This window comes from Pogonomyrmex barbatus, unplaced genomic scaffold (genome assembly GCF_055798465.1).
Source record: "Pogonomyrmex barbatus isolate J1 unplaced genomic scaffold, ASM5579846v1 scaffold1, whole genome shotgun sequence".
Lineage (NCBI taxonomy): Eukaryota > Metazoa > Arthropoda > Insecta > Hymenoptera > Formicidae > Pogonomyrmex > Pogonomyrmex barbatus.
This window is the reverse complement of record NW_028297098.1, coordinates 4,189,879-4,215,715: the sequence shown is the minus strand read 5'-3', so window position 1 is coordinate 4,215,715 and position 25,837 is coordinate 4,189,879. Positions and strand designations below refer to the sequence as shown.

The 25,837-nt window shown below is 40.2% G+C and overlaps 1 protein-coding gene across 6 annotated transcripts in view; it reads left to right on the top strand.

Annotated features, from left to right (window-relative positions):
• Positions 1-25,744, top strand: part of Eip93F (Ecdysone-induced protein 93F) — a 105,286-nt gene extending 79,542 nt beyond the window's left edge. For all 6 annotated transcript variants that reach the window (XM_089072161.1, XM_089072149.1, XM_089072138.1 and 3 more), the window contains one exon: positions 25-25,744. In XM_089072161.1, coding sequence (XP_088928287.1) covers positions 25-1,303 — 1,279 coding nt within the window. In that variant the 3' untranslated portion in view covers positions 1,304-25,744. The remainder of the gene's footprint in view (positions 1-24) is intronic.
• Positions 25,745-25,837: the final 93 nt, after the last annotated feature.

Sequence of the window (25,837 nt, the reverse complement as noted above, 5' to 3'; positions counted from 1 at the left end):
TCTAGTCTTTTCTCATTTTCGTAGGGACCAGAAGCAACCAGACGACAAGTCGAAGGAAACCGCGACGACGGCGGCAGCGGCAGCGGCGGTCGCGGCGATGCGGCCGGGTACTGCGGCCGTCGATAAGAAGCCGCAGCTAAAGCCGCAAAAACCGTTCACGCCGCCTGGCGGTATACCCGGTCCGAACGGACTGAAAATGCCCCCATTCATGGAGGGCATGCCCCACTTGCCGTTCGGGCCCTTCAACTTCTGGAACCCGACACCCTTCATGCCCTCCCCGTTTATGGGTGGCGCGCCGAACGTTCCGATCCTTCCGGAACAATACTTCGCGTCGCAGAGAATGCGCGGACTGCAGGAGCAACAACGAAACGCCACGATGGTACAGCAACAACACCAGCAACGAGATCGAGATGGAGTTGGCGTATCCGGAACGGCGGACGCGGCCGGAACTTCAAACTCCCGAAGCGCTTCGATGGCAAAGGCGCCGCGCGATATGGTGGAGAGCATTTACGATGGGCCCGGGGCGAACGGCAGTTTTCTGGACAATCTGATCAGGTCGAGCCTCGAGACAGGCATTCCAAGGGACCAGCGGGCGATAGCGGAGGCAAGAAACCAGCAGCAGTCGTCGTCGCAACATCCAGAAACGATGAGCAGCAAGACACTGATCGACCAGCTCTGCAGAAATTCAAGGAGGACCCCACTGCCGCGAGTGGCGCAAGATAGTAGCGAGGACGAGAGTTATCGAGGACCAACGGGCAGGATGGTGCCAGAGAGACCGGAGCGCGTGCCTACGGTCGATCTCAGCCCCTCACCATCGGAAAGGGGTCGTACGGAGGACGGCAGCGATCGGCTGACGTCACCGCCGACGCCTCTGTCGATCTCCCGAGCGGGTAGCAGGGACGAGGACAGCACCCGTGACTCGAGGATCGATCGCAACAGCAGAGAGCGCGAGGTTCACAACGGCGGCCAGGAGGATCGCGACCGGAAGCAGCCTCTGAGTTTGCAACAGCAACAACAGCAGCAACCACAGCTGAATCATTACCCGGACTTACACAACCTCTACGCCGCGTCAACTGACAAAAAAAGTGCCTGTGATAGTAAGCTTATAGTAGATCATTCGAGCCAGAAAACTCAGCCGCAGCAACAACAAAAGGAGTACGCTGCCGTGAGCGGGCTGGTCGTTCAACTGCAGAGGGGCTACAACACCGCGAGCAGCAGATCCGGCGAGCCGACCAACAGTCAGCAGCCGGCGGCAGCGGAGCAGCGCGGCACCGCGCTCAGCATGGAGGACTCCGTAGAGTAGACGAAAGTCAGTATCAGTTATCAGTAAAGTATACAGTTATGAGTACAGTAAACAAAAGAAAAGACCCGATATACAGTAAGCCCACATTCCCACCCAGATCTCTCACACGCACCGAACCCGTGCGCCTTCTCGTTGTTGCGCGCCGCGAACGGGGTTTCCCTTCGCGCTCGCTCAATTTCCCAATCTTGTCTACATATGTGCCAGGCAAGTGGGACGACGTAAGAAGAAGTAGAAAACTACTCGCGCTGTATGATCGCTTCGAGCACAGGGACGAAGGGAATCCTCAGATACGTGGCCGACGCGATATAGTACCCCGATTGTCCCACGACCCCCTCCTGCTCCCCCACGATCTCTCTATTTCAATCGGAAGAAACCTCGAACGTTGCGAGGCAAGTCCAGTGCAAGAAGGGGAGAATAAAAAGTGGCGATGCATAATTGCTAGCACAACCAATCATAAACCCACTGCAATTCCGCCAGTTAGCGCTATACCCGCCGTACGAACCCGCGTCCGGCTGGCCACCGTCCGGCCAACTTGGTATTAGGCGCGCGTGCAGGAAACCCTTTTAACTACGGTGAAAGTACATTTCGCACCGGAGTGTATCGAAAACGTAAACGGATAAAAGACACACGCGACATGTTCATCGTGCCGAGTATTCACACGCGACACGCTTTAGCCGACGCAAGGACCCATTCTGACCGCGTTTCTACAAGCCCGACATTCCACGCGACTCTCTTACATACAAGTATCAACACACAGTTGACACATAAAAAAAAACACATGCCCACATCATGTACACGAATAAGTACATATACGCGAGTATACAAAAATGGGGAACATAACGAGATATTTAGGCGTTGCGCGCGTGCACGTGTCGTTGCAACGACGTAGCCGAGATCTCCTTAGACCTTCGCGCTGCGGCACCAAATTTCGTCAAATTATATCGCGAATTCTGAGATATTTTATGCTAATGCAAAATTCATTTCTACAATAAACGCGGAGATACTCGGGATCGATACGAGTTCGTCCCACGATCTGGCATCTCTCGAAGGAGGTTCGTCGCGACGTCGTGATGCACGCGTGGGCACACGCAACGCAAAATGTTAGCCGTTCGATGATTATTATTACAATTATTAATTACTGCTACCACTATCAATCGGTGGACGACGACGAAAGGTCAAACGATGGAACAAAACGCCGACGCGACAGCATATTTTTTCCTCTGTGAGTGTAAAACTATCTAATGCAAAAAGAAAAAAAAACTTATTATCTACTATTAAACACTACTTAACTAAGGAGCGACATAATTATATAAGGAATAATATATTATATATACATATATTTTTTGGTCATTACGAACGTGTGCGAAGCGAGAACGAGCCAAGGCTTTTGTTGGCGCGCGTAGGTGACGTTTTTCTTTTTCACGAGGCGACAATATTTCTATAATCTCGATTGTTTCGAGGCCAAGCGTTCGACATGAACGCGTCCCACGTTTCGGGTACGAACACAGGAAAATGGGAAGAATGCAGAAAATACTGGAATGCGATCTTCGTTGTTGAAAATTGCTTTCAAAGTTGCGAGTGATCTTTTTATCGGAACGATTGATGTAGTAACATTTATCTATCTATCGAATTCTTTTCTTATGAAGGATTTATGTATAACGAACGACGTAAAAAAATTCCAATATTTTGCAATATCTTATAGTATCTTTTAAATAAGCGTAAAATACACTTTGAGTTTTTCTTATTAAAAAAAATGTAAAAGAATTCTATTTTAGGACTTTATAAGTATTAGAAGTAGTGTTAAAATAATGTAATACAAAAGCCTCTTCTTTAATTATTTTATATTTAGCTTTAATCTTCTGTTTTGCAACAAAGTTTAAGGAATAAAAAAGACAATTCTTCGAGAATTCTCTTGTAGATGAGCAATTACGACTACGAAGATCGCGATTCTTTGGCGTCGCGCTATGGGATTTAAATCGCGGTCCGAACTCAGGCAGAATTAGAAAGATGCAAACGCAAAATCAGAACGTGGGATAGGAAAGGAAAGGATACTGTTGCAGTGCGCGCGCGCCGGCTCTCGATTCGGTTTCTCCGATACCGAAAGCGCAGACGTTTTTCTTAAGCGCGAGACGCCCACTTTTTGATACGAATACAAATTTTCTACTGCGTAGAGGGAAAGAGAGAGAGAAAAAAAAAGAGAAAAAAAGAGGCTCCAGGTGCAGCAGCGCGAGCGGAGGCAGTGTTGTATCGTTTCTTCGCAAGGGAAAAGACTCACTAAACTTAGAAATGTTTTAATCTCTGTTTTCGTTTCTCATACATTGCGACTCCCGTGAGCGATGTATTCATTCAGAAACTAGCAGACTCATCGTGACGCGTCGGGACGGATTTTGGGCAGACTTTAAGCGCGTCTCGATCGTCCGCCGCCGGTTTGAAATAATGACGATACGAATATCGAATGACGAACATCGACGTTTTGAGCAGCCACACATCTCTCTTATTTAGTTTTCCGTGGATTCCACTCATTATGCATGTCCAATTACGCTCGCAATTGTGATATAGAAAACATACTCGAGAGTTTGGATACGATTCAAGTAAAAACTCTTGACAACATTTTTATGAAAGTCTGAATTTTACCATATAGTCGATAACGTGGTAAGAAATAATAAATTGGTGCAAATGTCGATATACGATGCTGAAATTTTAACATTAAATTAAAATGATTATTTAACTAAAATATAAACACGTCGTTCGGAATTAGAAATATTTTTAATTTTAATTACATATATATTGAAAATAATTTTGAAATCTGTAGATAATTTTAATTGGAATTTATATGTATATATTTTCTTCAGAAATATTTTTATAAAAGTATCCAAGTAATACAATTAAAGGGGATGAAATTTTTTTTATTTCTCTGATAATACAATAACGTGCACAATTATCTCTCTTTCAATTAAAATTAGGTTTCACAGAGAGATCCGTGGTTAGAATTACTATGAAAGGACGATTTCGTCAATATAGCAGGCAGGCCGTTGGACCAAGACGAAATCGACAGAGACGAAAATCAAAGTAGGAAGGATTGGAGGCCAGACGAACGCGAGAAAACGGCGACAAAGAAATTAAAATGGTGCTGTAGTGCGAGCCAGGATTTCCTATTTTTCTCGCATAGTCGAGCGTAATCGCGGGAAAACGACGCGAATAAATACGGAAAAAAGGAGATAGAGCAGCAAGAAACGAAAAAGGATGATCCACACGCACTCATCTCATGACTCTCTTTAAAAGTAACGACTGAAAGACTCTAGGCTGTACATAAAGTATAAGGCATGTATGTTCGGTGTTTTAAAAATGCAAAAATTCCTTATTAATGCAAAAAAAATTATACCTACGAAAAAAGTAAACCATATAGGCAAGGCTACTCTCTCGGTGTTTTTTGGAACTAAACTTAAAATTTACCCTATTTAAAGCAAAAAAAAAAACCGTGAATAATGTAACTTTAAAGGAAGCGCGCGTAAACGCGGAAACAAGTTATTGAGTGTAAACGTTAAGGTCTCCTTAGGGTTAAAAAAAAAAAAAAAACAAGCTGAACAGCAACAAAGCGAAATGCAAGCTAATTATGATTGTGTGTAAACGTAAATTTAAACCTTCCTTCGCCCTGTGTCCGCTAAGTCACTTTTTAACTGTCCACTACCACATCACCGCCTATCTCTCTCTTCCCTTTATTCCTCACCTATTCCTCATTTCCCCACAGACACACCCTCGATGAAGTATATAAATCACTCGGTGTGATCTGATCTATTCCTCGATGCCTCGAAGTCTTTTTCTATAAACGTTCATCAGGCATATTATTATGCGAAAAGGAGGGAAATATGTTTATACACTTGTTCCGATCACTAACTCACTTACTCCCTTATCACCCTCCCCCACCCGATCCTATACCTGCGAATTCGCATCATCGACACACCCAGAAATTCAAGCCCGATACCCTTTATCGAAAGATTTATCGTTAGATGTGAAAAAAAATGATATTTATCGTGCGGATGATAGTAAAACGTGCGTACATTATGATTGTCGTTAATTCAATTACGGTTATGATGTTTCGTCGCGACGTTTAGTGCGGTCTATAATCGGCGGATCTCAAATTTCCACGATCCATCGGGTGCAACGCAGTACGTCTTTCGGTTTTCTTCTTTTTGCGAAAGAAAAAGTGATACACCAAGGGAAGATGGAAAGCGCGCAAGCAAATGTGGGACAAACGAGACCATCCGCGTTCGACGTCCACGTCGCCGAAAATAATTCGCAGTTGCTACGGATACCTGTCCTTTTCATCGTATTCCATCGTAATTGGATCAAATTCTGCATATAGATGACGATCAAATTGTTGGTGATTTTCTCTCTATAGAATGTGTTATCCAATCGGTACCTATAATTTTACACATATTTTCTAGTTAGAGGAAAATTTGCCGCTTAAAAGAGAGTAACGTTAATATAATATATTGGAATTTGCAATTAAAAATGCGTTAAATTAAGATTAGGTAATGAATCTCTTTGTATTTCTTTAGAAATTTAGTGAATTAATATTTGTGAATAAGATAATAATTTAAAAAGTAAATTTATTGAGGATCTTTTTGAAAGCAATTAACTATATTTTATAAAGATGTAAAAATTAATTATTTCTACATTTATTAAAAAGGAAGTAATAAAGCTATAATGTATTGTGTACTAAAAATCAATCGTTAATCGTGCAAGGCACGTTACAATCGAGAAAGCGACATTTTCGACGACGCGGACTGAAGAATAATACGCGTGAGGCTCGCCCGCTTAGTTTAGGATGGGACGATTAGGTCGCGACAATTAGTATGATCAACGCGGTAACGGCGTAATTGACGATACGTTCGCATAATGATCTCCCAACGACACGTCGACATGTCTGCCGTAACAGTCTAGACTAACTACAGACTACGCGCGTATATACGTTAACTTTTTCTCTCGCGGTAAAGTCAAGGATTCTCACATTAGCGTGATATTTATTGAAACACCGTGCGATTTTGCGATAAAACGCGATCGCGACGTTCGGACGAGCAATTAATGAAACGCGAGAGAAGATCTCGTCCCTCCTCGCGAGAAGGGAGAGATCATTGACGGCGATCGAGGGAGGTATTTGTCTATCTTTTTGGCGACTTTCTTCTAGCAAAATCGACGGAGGAATTCCCGTTCTCTCTCTAGAAATTTGCTACGCGCGTGATCGAGGAAAGGGATATGAGAGAAGGCTCGAGGCTAGCCAGGTACCGTTGTAGACGCGATTGTTGAAGTACTGTCGATCTTTTCGTTTTTTTTTTTTCTTTCCGGGAGAAACGGCGGGACGAAGACACGACGGAAACTGCTTTCACGTCGAAATCGTATCGTTCTCTGTTATTGAGATATCGAGGTTAAGGTTTCTTTTATGTATGCATCTACATCCATGCATCATCGTTACAATGAAAATTCTCGTTTAATTCTAAAAAGTTTGGTAGAAAACTGAAAAAAATGCAAAAAAATGCAAAAAATCTAAAAAGAAATATGAAAGGCATCTAGAAGACATTCAAAGCATCAGGACGTCGTTTAAATGGCTGTTCATAGTATCTTTTCGATATTTGTGCTGTGTTCTTTTGCAAATTTTGTTTGTCTTTGAAAGATACGGCAATTATTGTACTGCTAAGCAGTAAAAAATGTATGCATAAAAGATACCTCAAAGTATAATTTTGTTCTTCGCGATCGGAGAATTCAAAAGAATTCTTTAATTCTTCGCGTCTGTACATCCCGTCGTTCCTCCCTTTGTCGCGGGCGATACGCTAAACAATCCGGCGAGTGACGGATTGGTCGATTATACGGGGAGGAACAGAAATCTTTAAGAATTAAAAGATGATATATTATATTAAAATATCTGTGATGTAAAAAGTAACAAAATTTTGATGTATATTTTTCACAAATTATTGTAACCAGCTAGTATATATGTAATAAGATTACGGATATATATTATATATATTATATATATATAAAAAGAAAAAAGACTATTGTAATTATGGTGTGCGAAGACAAAGTAAGACGAGTAAGAGAAGGCAAAGGCCGAGGACTAACGGGACAAAACGAGCAAGTAAGGGAAAGAAAGGGAGAGAAAGAGAGCGAGAGAAAGAGAGTGAAAGAGAGAGAGAGAGAGAGAGAGAGAGATAGATAGATAGATAAATAGAAAGAGAGGAAGACAGAAGAAGCGTGATCGCGAAATTACGTTGATCCACACCGGTGGTCAGACGGGACCAAGATGGCGGGCATCGCTCGGAAAGTCGGGTCCAAAGATTCCCGTTTTTGCGTTTTCATTTACATACCTTCTTTACGTTCTCGTGCACGTGCTCTTTCCGCTTTCACATCGGCAAAACGCCTCGATCGGCAGAACAAGAGAAACGGAGGGCTTCTCACTCGTTCTCTTTCTTCGTTCGCCACTTTGTGAAGGGAGAGGAGAAAGAGTGAAAATCTCCCGTGCTCTTTCTGATCGCGCGAAGGTAGAATGGGATTCGGACGCGATTCTATGGATAATAGAAAACTGGAAGATTTGGTCCGATTGGCCCTGAAACGGCTCAATGTCAGCTACCTCACAATAATGTCACGTTTGGTATGGTTCCAGCGAGAAACCTTGCCTTGTGTGTTACGAACGTGGGCACAAGAAAAAATATTCGCGACTTGTTTCTTCAAATTTTAAATTAAATTAAATTTTATTTAATTATTATTATTTAATTATATATCCGTTAGAAATTAAATAGACTAATATTTAAGAAAATATTTTTAACTGGAGCTTGATTGTATTTTTTTGAAGAAAGCTTTGTTCAGAAATTTAAAATTTAATAATAAAAATTTTATGTACATATAAATATATTTTATAAAATAACATATGTTAATTTAAATGGGTGTAAATATTAGAAAAATATTCGATAATATTTCAATTTTTTTCTAATTTGTGAAATTAGAAAATACATGTCTGAAAATATACTTCTCAAAATACATGTTTTAATAATAGAGAAACTATTGGTAATTGTAAAATTCTAACTAAGTTATTTAGTTTGGAAGAGATTAAGATTTGATTTTAACAATCATTCTCTTTATTTTCATCTTGATTTAATTATCGATTTAATTATTATTCTTTCATATTGTGCAAATGAAATATCTTGTTTCCACGATTGGTAGACACATGGGCATCAGCAGACGGAGTCGTGTGAAAATGGTCTAAACAGTTCCAAATTGTGCCTAAGTTATGACGTTACGTTTTTACAACTTGCACAGTAGCACGAACGAAAATAGATGAGATTATTGTAGCAACAAACAGATTTAGTTCGAGCGCGCTTGACCGGGGCGATAACAGCGAACGCGATAGAGACAAAAGCGATGTATAGAATTTCTTATTAAAGTAAATTAAACAAGGTATAATTACCTACACATACGTTCCAGGGCCGTCCGGCCGCCATCTTGTGTTCAACCTTATGTTCCGTTTTTTCGAATAAGTGCAATTAGGTACACGAACAGGATCCACACTCACAGACACGCATTCACTTATTAAGTACATACGCATACACATACACGTATACATACACACGCGTGTGCGCATGGAATACGCGCATACACGTACACGTCGAGAAAAAAAATGGAGTAAAACGAGCTGTTACGCGCTAAGTTACCGTTTTTTAAATTCTATTTTCAATTCACGCGCATTCTCGAATGTTGGGATTTTCGTGATCAACGAAGAGCTGGCCTGTCATTCATATAAGGATACACAGTTTCACGCACAGACACACATACATATACGCATACATAAATATAAACTAGACACACACACACACACACACACACACACACACACACACACACACACACACACACACACACAAAAGACATATGTACACAATTAAGCGACCGACGTCGATTCGACAAAAAGAAGGTCTTCCTCGCTTACTTGCGGATCTTCCTTTAGAATTGACGAAATAGGCGCATGTAATTCAAATAACAATATAATGAAAAATTATCTTGTGTTTAATTTAAATAGCGTTCCTATTTTCTGATGCTATCGAATTTTATAATGAGGATACTGCTCTGTGTAGACTGCATATGAGTTTTACCTCGGGATTGATGTTTATCATCATCGCCATTATCATAACTGTGGTATTTATTATTATAAATTAATGATATTTTCATAATATTTCCAGATTGCGTTTTCTGTTTGGAAAAATATCAGTTATAGAATGATCATGTACAGTTATTGATTGTTTAAAAATGAGTTTCCGAATGAAATAATCATGAAGAATATATAAGAAATAATACGAAATATATGCTTGATTGAAATTTACTTAACAGTTTTCTAATTGACAAAAGAATATTTATTTGATTGAAAAAGTAAGATTTATTCGATTGAAATTGAGCTTTCCATTAAAATGACATATGTATAATAACATAATTATTGTTTATTTTTTATAAAAATATATGTTACACGCACGAATCTACAATAATTATTTAAAATAATACGTTGAATCCTTTTTTAATTTTACAAATGCAATAATAATCTGATTTATTTCGTTGAAGAAAAGATAACTTATTTATGATTTTTATAAAATTTTTGAATATAAAATATCGTGAAAAAATAATCGTGAAGAGTCGTTATGAAAAAAGATTAAGAAGAATTAATAGAAAATATAAGTGATCGACGATAATTATGTAATTTTGGATTTCTTAACTCCTTTAATAAAGGAAGATCCGTACGTTGATGAGCCCGGCAAGTCCACGCGAGTTCGCCTGAACCAATGTAGTAAATCGAAAAGTCTCCTGCGTTGTCGGTCGAGGACTCGGTACCTTCCTGATCGGCTTTAATAATCTATAAGCTTTTTCCAGTCATGAAGCGACTCTAAAAGCATAAAAAAGCTCGGCGAGCGAGCAGCATCGTATACGTTGATCGACCGCACGCGTGTTGGAGACCGTAAAATAAATTAAGGGGAAAAATAAAGAGACAACAGTGCACCGACCGAATTGTGTTCAACTGGGCGAATCGCCGCTGTCGTCTCGACGTCGGACGACGGACACATCGTATCGTAGATAGGGTAGATAGATATACGACGAACAAGTCGGAAGATTTGAACGCGAGAATGGCAACATGGGGAAACCGGTGCCGAGATCTCGTCTCCGAGGGCCGCGAAGAAGGCGAAAAGCTCCCTCGTATCGCGACCGTCGAGAGTATCTCTGAGTGCGACTCGCGACAGCTCGAAATAAACGAGCTCTTCGCGAGATTGTATATTTTCGTCTTTTTCTAGTTTGTTTCCGTACTATTTGGATACTCCCGAGATGTCAAAGTCAAAATTCCATTGCTCTTTTTGCGTTTTTAATCGGGTAAGATGAACATAAATTATTTCTATTTTCCGAATTGCAGGAAATAAAATCTCGTAAAATAGCGCGATAATTCTTTGTGCGATAATTGGATTACGTATGCGCAACGGCTATAAAAAATTCATTTCCTGCATTTAATCAATTTTAAAGAATAAAAGTTACTATTATATTAATATCATCCTCATGACTTCTCATCGATGCTAATCAAATTGAAATTGTTCTATTGATAAATCTTAATTCGTAGAATAGTTTTTAATTTTTGATGAATCCGTAATTATCGATAAAATTAGATGAAAACGGTGAAATCCCGTTTTTGACAGTCGCAGATCTCATTCTCGCCAAAGGGCTCGGAGGCGATCATTTCCGGCACCGATTCAGCCTAGATTTTTCGACTAGTAGCGATTAGGTAAATGGCGCTGGTACTACGCAGCTAGCATCGATGGTACTCGTAGTTTGGCGCTTTGGTTGTTTATATATCGTGTTCTTTTCTATATACTATCACTATTGCCAGACCCGGCCTGACTGTGCAAATCGCCAAGATCGTGATAAGCCGAGTCACGTCGAGATAAGAACTTTTTTGTCGACGACGAGTGCCGATACTGTCGAAGAAACAAATTTCTCTTTAATCATCCTGAATATTCTCAACTAGTTTGTTAAATTTGTCCAAATATTTCTACTTTCATTTTTGTTACAAAAAAATCATTAATTTTACAAAAAAAAAATATATATATATAAATAAATATATATAACGAATCAATTGACAAACTTAAAAAAAGATGTTTCGGAAACGTTTCGATCTTCAGACAAATTTTAATAAACTTTTGATATTTGCATTATTTGAAAAGTAGGAAACGTGAGCGGGAAAGCGCGTGAAAAATTAATAAACTCGAGTTACATATCGGAAAATCGATCGTCGGTACTCTAATCAAATGTTAGTACCAAAACGTCGCAGACCTGAATACGCCGGAGAGCTTCAAAGTACGACCAATTAGTTTACGGACCAAGTACGCTGAATCACCGGTAATAAATCAATCAAAAGACACACACATACGCACACGCTGAGAGAAAAACGCGAAAGTTCCCTCGTCTCGCGCGTGTCTTACGCTGGCTCGGTCTCGGCGAAGATGAACTCGAAGGGCAGCCAGGTCGGGTCTCCTCTACGGGCAACAATGGTTTTAACGGTTAATTAAGAAAAGTGACTATAATCGAGGGAAAGGTGAATTAAGGAAACTAAGCATCCGATCCTCGGAAGGTTCCCGAGCCCCTTCCTCCGCACCACCCCGACAACCCTTACAACGGGAAACCTCCGCGCAACCCTACGCTCTTATTACAGCTTTCACCCTCAGCTAATTCCCCCCCTCCCCCCCGGCCGCATTCGCATACTCGGCGACACGCGAAACAGCATACCAGAAATAACAGTACACGCAGTCTGCTCTCTAACATTACAGCTACAGCAACATTGCAACAGCCTCCCGATACCAGTCGTCTCCTTACAGTAACAGACGGGCCGCCGAGACGGGATCGACATTGCCGTGATTGCCGACAGACGCGAGCCGCGAAGATCGCTATAGATACGCGCGACGATTAGCACGACCAATCGATAACGGAGCATATCACGAGGAAATACCGATCGGTTGACGGGGACGGCGGAGAGGGGTGTTCTCGGTATCGGGTAATCCAACGGGAATTCAATAGTTGAAGCGATTAATTGCATTGTTCGTTGTAACAATTGATTTACCGTTTGTTCTACTTCGAGACATCCGCTTGGTCCTTGGAGACAGATACGGAGCCTCGAATCGGGTCCAATCGGTAGATTAGAGATCGAAAGCGCGACGCACGGGCGTTCGTGATCAATCGGAGCAATTGTCGATCCTGGATCGGGTTGTCGCGCCCGTGCGCGCACCGGGCTGGATACTCGCCCGGTGCCCAGCGAGCAAAGCAAAAATAAAAAAAAAAAAAAAAAACAAACAAACAAACAACCGGCAACAACATGTACACACTACAGGCAACAATAGACATTTCTCTCAGCATCAGGGCACGCAGCGGCGATCGCGTGGCGTCCGCGGCCACGTTTTACACGCGGCGATCGCGACGCCCGCAACGGTCGCCGCGCGGCAAAGCAAAGAAAATAGGAAAACGAAAAAAAAAAAATAACAAGTACAGATTACTAAAAGTCACTACGTCATATACATATATCCAGCAGTGATTTACGCTAATGCAGATGCCACGAAGAGCAATGCAAAAAAAAAAAAACAAGGATCGTTTCGGCCTCGAGTCGCGATCGGTCGACTTTCTCGGGGTGGATCGACGGAAAACGCGATCGACGATCCCGCGGTGATCTCGCGATCGCAGACACGTCGGGGATCGCGGACACTCGGCAGACACACCCGACAAACGTTCGAACGTTTACTCGGGGAAACCATCGCGCGATCGCGATAGGGACAACGGGACGAAGGAACGTCGGATCTTTCTGTCGAAAAATCAAGCGCGACACCCGACACGAATCATCGTCGATCGCGACGTCGCGAGGCCGAACGAAGTTTCCCACAAATCAAAACCCGCAGTCAGTGCAGAATATAAATAAGTGCAGAGGAAACAAACTACTATAGTATAAACAGAAAGGTATATTATATATAAAATATATTAATTATTATTATTATGATTCTTATGATTATTATTATTATTATTATTATTAAACGATACAATATTAAAACAATATTATTAATAACACCGAAAAAAAGTACTATATTACTACTATTATTAATTATTATGATTCTTATTATAAATTAATGAAGACAAAATACATTCCAACCGTCAATGTGCCACACGACTTTTTATATGCTCTTAAGAAAAATTAAAAAGATGCTAACGCGAAGTTAGGGGTACGCGAGGTTAAACAGTACCGAGGTGATCGTCGTAAAGCAGCGGGGAGAAGCTTGAAGCGAATGGCGTGAAGTATTCGCGTAAGGGTTGATAGGTTCCCAGGAAAGGCTCGATGGGAAAATGAGGGAATGCTAATTTTAACGAGAAACAGGCGTCCTTTGTGTGTTTTTTATATACATACGGGAGCTTTCGTTGCCCACTTTGCAGTTAAGAATCTTTATGCCGAAAGTTACATTTGCAGAATTTAAAAGCTCACTTTGATTACTTGCTCATCGCCGTATTTAAATAGAATCTTTGTCCGATAATCCTATAATTTTCCCACATGTCCCAATTTTATGCTGTTATTAGATTTTCGTTTTACGTAAAAATATTTTTCGATTTGACATTTTTCTCGAGGATAGACAAAAGAATAAACGAAACTATTATTCATTGGTCACTTCTGAAAAGTCGAAATCTTTGATATATTTCGAGATGGACTAAATGATATGAGAATAATGTATCATGTGATTTAGTATTGTTATAAAATTTAGAAATTCTAGTTTAAATTGGTTTTGTGAAACATTTGATAATTCATCCATTAACTGCAGTATTATACATAGGACATCAGACAACTAAAATATTGTATATTGGGCATCAGACAGCTGAATAAGTGGAATAAAAATGACGCAGAGACGTTTATTAAATTAACATGAAAAAAAGCTTTGGGGACACACCAGAAATATTCTCAAGTCGAAAAAAAGATTCTTGTTAAACGAATATTTTTATCTTGTTGCAATTCATTTATTATGTACGGCATTCGATTGGGTCACTCTTCAACGAAAGTTTAATCAGACGATTTATTCAGAATATTATATTTTTTGCTCTTGTTTCTGCATTTCGTTGTAATAACAAAGCCTCTTGATCGTGCGATTCAGCATATCTCGAAGGGAGAATTTCAAGACGGCAGACGAATCGATTATCTCCGATCTCTTGCAGCCGGGAAAAGAGCAACGCCGTGCCGTGTTTCTCTTCCGATCGATTACGTTAGGGCATATATCGGCGCTATAAAGAAATCTATTTGTCGATCGGCGATGATAAATCCGGAGCAAGCATACGAGTAATTATGATGATTATCATTATGATTGTATAATTAAGTAGACGTAGGAGTAAGCACATTCACGAACTGGTTCATTGATTACGCTACGTATTAATTGCCGTCGCGATAGCGATTGGTACCGGGGAGTGATTACCATCATCATTATCATTATCATATATATTGTTACGTGATTATTGTTGTGAAGGCGAGAGATTGGTGCGTGCATATACGGATGTGTGCATAAGTACACGAGCGTGCGTCCGGAAGTGCGTGCTCGTACGATTATGGATTGCAACTTTACACGAACAACGAGGCAGACAGATACAAAAATACGAACGCTGCGCATCCTTACATACATCGTCGAACGTAACGCAACAGTGATACATATACACGTAGGCCTGAGTAACAAAATGATAATCGTAACAGATATATTGATATATATATATATATATATATATATATATATCAATATATATATATATATATATTCATTCATATATATATTCATTTCAATATATATATATATATATATATATATATATATATATATTCATTCATATATATATTCATTTCAATATATATATATATATATATATATATATATATATATATATTGAAAATATATATATATATATATATATTGAAAATTATTACGTATATACATACACGTGCGATTTGAAAATAAAAGAAACGAATTGAAACTGTATACGTATATACATGCGCGGGTATTACTGAAATAATCACGTACGCGATTATAACGCAAAATCGCGCGACGAGGATACCCAACGTACACAAATGCAGGCGCGTACATGTGCGCGCTCGCGCAGAGATTCGTGGGCGGTTTGCCGGATCGCGTGCGTCAAATGCAAAACCAACAGATAACGTGCATACGACTTACTTATTACGACATACATATGTATGTATGCATGCATATGCGGGGATCGAATATTCGCTGACGACAATAGTTGACCGACATCACCCATTATCATTCTCAACTTCGTCAATTCTCATCATCCTCATTATCCTCATCATCATTATCACCATCGTTACATATTATTAGTATCATTAAATATCCCACAGGATTATTACAATCAATTCCACTTACTTACTATTTTTTGAGAACTCCTCTTTTTTTTGTCATATTGCATCATCTTTATCATCGTTTATGAAAAACTTGAACAATCGTATTTCGATAGGTGAGAAAGATAATTATGTACAACAGAAAATTGTGTATCAGATAGTGCATTTGAAAGAAATGAAGCATTAATATGATAAAAAAAGATACAATTTCTGTAGTTTTTTCTCTGGTTTGCTTTTTGAATAATATATCATAATATATCAATTTTTCAACTTTTTTGATACAATTGCACAATTCGCTGTTTCTTACTTTTCTTTCATAAACTTTATCGTTGAGTTTGGCTATTCTAGACATTTCGAAAGTGCCATCGTTCCACTAAAATCACTCCTTACGCGAACATTGACGTGATCTTTCGAAAATCTATTTTTGGACTTTACGTTTATTGATCTATTCAGACTGGAACAAAATGTAACACGCGCTGGAAATCAAATAAAAAAATCGAAAACATATTCGAATACGTAACAACTTTCAAAGATCTTTTAAATATCACGTTCAATGAAAATTATCAAAATTAAAGATATTATGACGTGTATAAGTATTACAGCCATTGCGAAGTTAAATATTCATTTTTTATACAAATAAAATTTCTTTTATCAAAAATTTATAGTTTGCCAAGATTTTAATATCTTTATTAAAAAAAATACTTTGTGCATGAAGCCGATATTATTGAATATCCGCAGCAACAATCAAAAAACATGTGTTCATAAATGTAACGATCACGTGGCCATAATGGAGAACCGAAAAATCATGTAACGCAAAACGAAGGATGCAGATGGAGAAGGAAGGCGAAATAAGAAAGCGTAATCATTATATTTCTGGAAATCTATAGATATTTCTTGACACTCTATGATCTTCATAAATTATCTTCATAACATTCGAGTCTTGATCTTTTTCACGAACTCTCAGCCTCGCTGAGAATCAATTTTTGTTCGAACGGCATCGGTTATCGATCTCCCATCGTTCCCGGATCTTTCGTCATTCCACAATCATTCCATTGCGTTTTTTTAAACTCTCCAGTAACTCGCTCTCGAGCAAATCTGCGTGATCACCGGGAGGTCGATGGACAGATCGTGCGGCTGTGTAGAAGATTACGTAGATCCATTCCAGCGGAGGTGTAGACCGCGAATTCCCGCGTTACATCGACATTTTTTCGTCTTTTTCTCGTCCGTTTGTCATCTCGGTGCCTCGATGTATACAAAAACCACACAGGCTGCTGTACCGTAATCCAGCGTCAATCGACACACTTTCCCGTTTTCGTAACGTCGATGCGCGAACAACCGCAATTAGAATAACGTTTACGTGTGTGGGATCCGTTTAGTCATTGAACTGTTTCGTATTGAACGTATAGAACGACGGTCTGCGGTCTTCGATTGCGCGTCCCGCGAAAATACCTTTACTCCTCTTCGTTTACACACGTTGCTCTTCCGCGAAGAACAAATTTCCTGGCAGCTGCATGGAAAGCACGTTGTGCTTAATGGGCGACAATGTGGCAATGGCATCATAAAAACGCGTGTCTTCCGAGATATCGGAATGAAGGAAATAGGAAAGACCGTGTAAGCGAAATCTTACAGCTCTCTCTCAGGTCATAGCGAATGGCGCCCGTTGATTTTGTTAGGAAAATCGTTAGAATCAACGCGAAGCAAGATAAAAAATCCTACGAAAAACATAAATTTTAAATCAAGATCAGTATAAGTATATTCACAACGGTGAATATACTTCAGAACTCAGAGTATTCTGGTGTGGATGACATTAGTCGAATCACAGAACGCTCCGAAAGATGTTTGATGAAAAAAAGATGAAAAAAAACCTCGAAGGAATATCTGAAAGACGACTTTTTGACGTCTTTTAGGCATTTATTTAAATCAATAGTGAATATTGACGATAGAGGGAGCCTATCAAGCTACAGATCCACGCTGCTTTACTGCGATGTGACCTAACGTTAAATAAATCGTAATTCTAATTTGGTTGTATATAGATTGCGCGAATCATATTTGTACATACCGCATAGACGTATATACGTTTTTCTGTAAATTGAGAAACACGTTTTAATAGCTCCGGTCGATCGGACCGATTCTTCTTCATAGGCAAGGACACGCTTAGAAATCTGTTTTAATCATCTACGATCCTACGTTAAATACTCAACGATGATGATCGTATGATTATCTATTCGCAGAAGTGTTAACAAACTTCTCACGCGGCTATCTACGACTGGCGTTTCGAATATTGATCTCGATGTTCCAGGACTACATTACCGTCGTTATTGACGAGAGGAACACAGTACGAAACACGAATCAGTTTTAAGAAGATTTAGATTTATATTCAGTCGACGACGCACTTGCGAAGGCGAATTGCTAATTTTCGTCGTTCTGCAATCATTCTAAATGTCAGCATGCTCATTACATCGAAATGCCGATCGTACAATTAATAGCCGCCATGTACATTATCCATTGTTTTGCTCCTCAAACGATCCATGTAACACGATAGATGTTTTGAAGGCACAACAATCGTCTGGATCTTCGAAATGCCGTGTCGACCGCGTTAGCGATAAAATTCCCCAATATGACGTCTGAGATCGATTATTAATCGGAAAGAAGCGGTCGGGAACATTAATTCTCTCTGTTACGCCGATCGAATCTTACTTATTGCACTTCCCTTCGTTTTCAAGCGCGCCTTTTGTCGAGGGCGGAAGAACGCAATCTTGGGATCGATCGTGATAGTCGCTAACGCGGTGGTCGTCGACCTTTCGATGATTCGGCCACCAGGGCACCCCATTAAACAGGGCGTTAATTAATCCCCAGCTAATCAAGCAGCAGAGCCAGTCTTATCGCGTAAAAACACCGCGGGCGCTATCGAGCGCGCGCCTTTCGGGCACCATCATTTTTATCGTTGTATCCAGCACGGCGGAAGCTTGTTTCTTAAGCGAAGCACTCCCTCAACCCCATGCAACCCCTCAGCCCTCCCGATTCAACCCCTCGTGGGAGGACCCGGGTTCTCTACAACGGTGGCAGTAGTGAGCGGGTCAGTTACAGCCCGCCGACGTAACGTTTAACAACGCGTCTTTTTTTGTACCTTACTTCTTTGTTCTCGTGTCCCTTCGTGATCGTTCGTCAAGTACAACAACAACAACACAACAGCGCAAGCGGGATAATAAAGCGTATCCCGTAGCGCTCAATCGCGTACCTTCGTACCTTCTCGATCGAGCACCCGATGCTCGATTGACCTTTACGCTCTACCCTCGATTTCCCCGCCCCTATCCCCTTCCCCGGACACCCTCGTCCCGGATTTTCTCCCCCTTTTGATTTAAACGATGTATCTTCTAGTTATTAAGGTACCCGAGCTAAGTCCGAGGCGTATCGAGGATCGAACATTTCTCTCGACTCGAGATAAATTGTAATGTTACCAGCTTAAAAAGGAAGTTTTCATCAAGCGCGCAAATAGAATAGAGCGTCTCGACAGTAGTATAAAAATATAACAAAAGTCGAGTTGCCACTGGCTTTCGATTTTCACTAGATTATCACGATAAGTGTCTTATTTATAGACGTTTTACTTTGAGAGCTTATAATCTTATCGATGTAATTGGCACCGCTGTGATAATTGTTGTCTTGATTGTAAATTAACGCGATATAGCAAATGCGAAATCGGTGTATCATTAATAGAGTCATCGAATGCCAAATGATCGCGAAAGGATTGCTTTTATAGTTACATCGTACGAGAGCAATTTGCGACGATCGGTACGCGAGTACGTTACAAAATTTAGACAATACGGTCGCATGAAAAATTACAATGTATTGCTAAATCAAAATTAAAAAGGTATTTGATATTTGTACTAAGAGAGAAACGTGCGATGAAGGATTAATCAAGATGTGGCGATGAGAATTGAGAGATCTCGATCCGACGATGTGCCTCGATCCAACCCACCACCCTGTTTAGACGTAAACACTTTTCCCGTAAGCTTGAAAAGGAAAATCGTACGTAAAGCAACATGACCATACACACATGCTTCTCACAACACACACACACACACACACACACACACACACACACACACACCGCGTATTTACACACATTTACGAGCGCGAACACGCGGGTATACACACATAACGCGCATATACGTTCGTAACGAAGTATACAGTCTTAGTGCAGCGTTTCATATAGTTAGATAGAGGCGGCGAGAGAATATTTTTTATATTCTACATGGATTTTACAGTTATATATTATCGTTTCGTACCGGAAGGAAGAAATTTAAGGCGCGTCTAACGCGGTATATAGATATGCATATATACTATATATACGAAATCATATACACACAAAGCCATACACACATACACACACACACACACACACACACACACACACACACACATCACGTACGTACATACATACATGTAATACACGATCCTTGAAATACGTGTCGCTATTTATTGTTTAGATCGCGATTGTATATCGTTTATCAGTCATTCTTATTGCGGTAGGCGCTGTCGTTTATCGTATATACACATACGTGTGTACATATACGTATACATACACACACTGCGACACACCCATACGTACGCGATTACGTAAGCATACGTGTCATTCGTGATCTCGTCGACGATTATATTATCTCATCGCTCAACGACAGTGCGACAGGTTTATCTAAGGGCTCCTCTGGAGGTCGGTCGATTAAATGCGGTATCGACAAGAGATGCAAGTGCATGGCACGTAGCCGTGTATCCCTTGCACTTTCTCCTTCCGGCCCGAAAGCTTTTCCTTACTCACGTTCCGTAAAAGACAGTGCAAGACGGAGGAAACACGGCATCGATCGCGAGACATCATAGGGCATTCCGACACGCCTATACATACACACGTACACACGCGCGCGCGCGCGCACACACACACACACACACACACACACACGCATACGCGACATAACACGCGTACGAGACAGCTAAAACAACGTATTTGCAAATTAATGTACTGATCGTTTTTCGATGGAACGAGATAGTCACGAGCAGAGATCGAAATTGGCATTATTTTAATGGATGTGGCGATTTTTTTCTTTCTTATGTATAGATACAGGAGAATTCGTATCCTTCGCGCGAATCATCATGCAAACGTAGATATTACATTTTTATCGTATCTATCACATGAGAATCTAATCTTATATAAAGAACCGTATCGCTGTTCGATCGCTGCTCGATCAAGGAACAGGAATAGGAGGTACACACGTACATGTGCCGGGCGAGAGCAATTTTGGAATCGAGTTGACGTACACAAACGTAATATGATGTAATTACAATATATCGTTTTTAAAGCGTATAATTAGTAGTGTTATTTTCGTTATGACTTTGTTTGAACGTTCGACAGGGGACGACGATTCATTTTCGTCGATCGCATCGTCGACGATCGAGACGGTCTCGATCTCCGTTCATCGGAAACAATAGCGGATTTGCAATTTCAGAGAATTAAAACCAAATTAACTTTGTTAATTATAGAAACTCCTTTTTTCGCGGAATTGCGCAACAATGAATATTCTATTATAAAAATATTAATAATAAATATGATATCTTAATCAAAATTTCACGATATTTTTACGCGATTGTTACGGCGTAATATTTTTACGATGATAACGATATTACTTTATTGAAACGTAATATCCGAGGTACTTTAGGATCGTTAAGCTCGTTTATCGGTAAATCCGCCATTGTACCGAAAGGATATAGCTCGAGGAAGGATATTTATGTGCGAATCGACGATGTTAATTCGACGGAGAATCGATGCCGGGCGAAGAAAACGGTGCGCATTTCGTGCGACAAGATGCGATTGAGGAAGGACGTTCGCGGGGAGAATTAGGCGAGTAATAATTGACGAGGCGTGGCGAAGTGGAAATTCATCGGCGGTCGTCTGCTACTAATTGGACCGCGATCAATTTTAGAGGAGCGAGCCAATCTGGCACCGCGCGATAAACCAATTGAAGACCAAGGATTGTTGATACTGTTAATTGTTAAATACGAAATCGAAATATCCGATTTAATCAGAAAGCATCGCGTTATCGGTTTCCGACGAAAAGAAAAAAAGGCAAAAAAGAAAACATTTCTATTAATACGCGGTTCACTCTCAGGAATTAAATAGCAATCACGCGTGATGTGGAAATCTGAAATATGACTATCCTTCCGCTTGCAGTCATCGTGATTGATATTATTAACTCGACGCGATCCTCGAGCCTTTTAAACGCACATGGAAATCGAACACAGCGTTTTCCAATACGGCTATATGCAAAAAAAAAAAAAATTATCCTGATATCCAGGTTTTAGCTATTGGAAGCTGAAGCCCATGCAGTCTCAATCTCCATATTATTATCGGAGAATATTAAAATGCTATCGAAGATACATTCCGATCGATTATTACCGAAAGCGCGTTTTAATTAAATTTTTTTTAATAATCAAATTTGACGTAAAAAGAAAAAAAGATGTAAAATCTAATCGTTCAAATGCGTTATTTAGATCTTTAAACTAAACGTCGAATTATTATCGATAATTTTCCACTTCGTTGCATTAGATATGTAGTTTTTGCTGCTGATGTTTTTTCTCGTCCACGAGAATTTGGTACAATAAGGAGCAAAAATCTGTAACAATGTGCGAAATTACGATAAAACAAATTTCATGTAAGAAGCGTCCTTCGAGCGTCTTTCGTGCGACGAATATGACGTTGTATGAAATGTACTCGCGAGCGAAATTTTGAAGAGCGAACGTGAGAATGAGAGCGAAAGAGAGAAGAAAGCAGAAAGAAAGAGAGAAAGTACGCGGAAGACGAAAGCGAGATCGACGAAAAAAAAAAAAATAAATAAATAAAAGAAATCAAAGGGCATTTTGTTGTGCGATCTGTGAATGAATGCGAGAGTGGCGAAACGATCGCGATGCGTACGTGGTTCGTAGTTTTCGAACATGTGATACGTCAGCCGGCAAGCTCGATTTCCGGCCATCGACGAAGAGGGAGAATTCGGCCATCTTCCGGTCGGCAAATCAAAAGGAGATGCAAAATCGGAAGTGTCTCGCCGGAGGTCGACGCTGGCTGGGTGGCGCACCTTTTGAAGGTTCTTTGAGGTAGGAACGCTCTTTTGTTGACGGTTGATTGTTGTCAAAATGGTTGTGAGGTATATTACTATTTGAAGTATGTTAACGATACGATGAGATGGATTATACGGGGGCTGAACGAGAGACGCGGCGCGATCTTGACGAATTTGGGATTTGAACGTTTTCGAGATCAGAGAAGGCCCTCAGAAAGGATTCCTTATCTTCTGACAAGAGGATTGGAATCCTCGCAGAACGGAGGGCACGGTGAAAATCTTTCCCGTTCAAAGTCGCTTCGCTTCGCGCCGCTTCGCTCGCGAGAGCTCGGCATGGGAGAGACGAGAGGGAAAACGTGCGCTCACCCGATTTCGGGGATTCCGCCGAGAGGCGAAATTAGTAGTAAATGCGACCGTGTAACGTTTACGCGACGCCGCGATGTAAATTTGCTTTGACGTTGTTGATCGTTGCGTGTGAGTTCGTTACTAGTCCGTGGATGGCGCGATTGCTTTATAATTCCACAACTGTAATTAATACGGTTGCGTCGAAAACCGACCCGAGTCAATTCATCCCCCCCTTCTTCTCCTCCCGACCACGTGTTGAGTTCTCGAATTTTATTTGGAGAAATAGAAGAAGCCGTAAACGTCATTGTTCGTGCGATGAAATGAGAATTAGACAATACAAAAACAATCGCTCGTATCTTCTTCAAAGAATCCTAACTGGCATTAATTCGCTTGTATTTTTTTCTTACTATTTAACTTCAAATTAAATTGATGTTGCGCTTTTAGAACTTTTAGTAAAAATAATTATATTTTTATTTTTATAATAAATCGCACAAGAAAAGATTTAATATTTTATTAAAACGTAACTTTTATTAGATCTTTTATATAAAAATTTCTCTTAATCTATGAAGAAATTAAGTTAAATCGTAATTGTGTAAGAAATTTGCGATTACAGAAAGGGAATAAAAGAAAGGAAATAAAATTTTGAAAGTACGAGCGACGGAGACCAATGGACAAAAATGCGTTTTCGCGCAGCGCGCGACTTATTGTAATTGTTATTGTTAATTATCGTGTGATTAAGATGAATTAGGACGCCAAAGGAGGCCGAGCGCCTGATCTAGCGAATAATTCTGCAAGCGCACGTTTTCCTTGCGAAAAGAAGAGCGTCGTCTCCGGGAAAGAAGCGTACAACTGGCATTACATTAAATACGCGGAGTCTGGTCTGAGTGCGTGGCGCCGACGACGAAGAGTCGGCGGCGCCTTCCCGCGATCCCTCGGAGGTGTTCCGTGGGAACGTAGACGCTCCGTCGGCTTGACCGGGCTCGGCGGAAGAAACATGAGACTGATATAAACCAGTATTCGTGCGAGAAATTGCAAATTGCGAGAAATTGCGCGGCATAGCCTTAATAAGAAAGATTAATTAGGTTTATTCGGCGACCGGAGGCGTGTCGGTCCCGCGAAAAATCATTTTAATTGGCTGTACAAGCGGAAAAGAGGATAAGTAGAGAAGAGATAAGGAAAAAAAAAAAAAAGAAATACCTCTCGTCGAGGGTTGACGTGCGTCGGAAGGATCGAGATATTGTCAATGTTGAGACGTCGTCTGCCCTCGCACGGCGATGTATCTAGTGAGAGTATAATGTTATTAGGTAAACTTAAGCGTACTTTAAAAGCCAAGTGCGGAAGGAGAAATGGTACGCAATGCCAGTTGTAAGACGGGGGTAGTAATAGCGCGAGGGAGGAGAACGTGTTCCGACGACGTGAGGCTTGTCCCCAGTGATAACAAAAGGGATATTCGCAAAGGGAAAGGTGGGACGTGGGAAGGAAGACGCGCGGAAAAAGCACCACCGAGACTGGGAGGGGAGGGTGGAAAAGCAAAACGCGAAATTAACAGCGGGCACGGGGCACGAGAAAAGCGATATGTATACATATAATCGCGATATATATATATATATATATGTACATATATATATATATATATAAATAATATATATATATATGTGTGTGTATGTATATTTTATTAAACGGTATGAACGTGTATTTAACTTTCGGTACGGGATTTTCGTTCTTTCATTTTTTTCTCCTTTTTATATTGTTCGTTTTTTTTTTTTTTTTTTTTTTTCGTTTATCATTCTTCGCGGTACCGTTTTTCGGGGACACCCTGTCAACGCGTTCCACGAGATACGATTTGAATGTACACACTCGCACACGCAATGTTCATGTGTATACGCGATAGACTATTTCGGAATACGGATACAGGGGTGGGGTAGGGTGGGAGGGGGAGGGGGGACAAAGGGAAATAGAGAAACGACAGCTTTACCGATAGCGGGACAGTAGTTATTTGCAACACGTGCACACAAACGTAATGATACACACGCATACACATGTAAAGCGATCCAAGCGATACACACAAAAAAAAAATTGTATGAATATAACGTTTGCAGTTAGGTGGGACCAAAAAACGACTTTATATCTCTATGTGCATATCCAAGCAACGTGTAATTTAATTAATGAATTAATTAATTACATTATCCATTATTAATGACTAGGTAAAGTAAAAGATCCATTGATAGCGATCGAGAACGATGACGAATGATTAACGAGTAATTAGCCTATTAAGTTTGTTTATTGATACATTATTCTATGATATAATAATAATTATTATTATTAACTTTATTACCTTTATTATTATTATTTTATTATTACATTGATTAAAATGACGATGATAATATTATTTAAACAATGTTTTAAGGCGATTATCTAGATATCGAGTAGAGAACAGTACGTATCTATAATTATTAATTATTTTTAATTATTATTATATTCTTATTATTATTATTATTATTATTATTATATTATTATGAGACATTTTGTTGTATTATTTTCAATAAAATCGATTGAAAAATATTCAGTTTACCGATTGGTTAATTCTCGCTTCTCCGCATGTATCGTGCAACTGCATGTTTCCAATTTCTTTCTCGTGTATGCGATATTAATCTC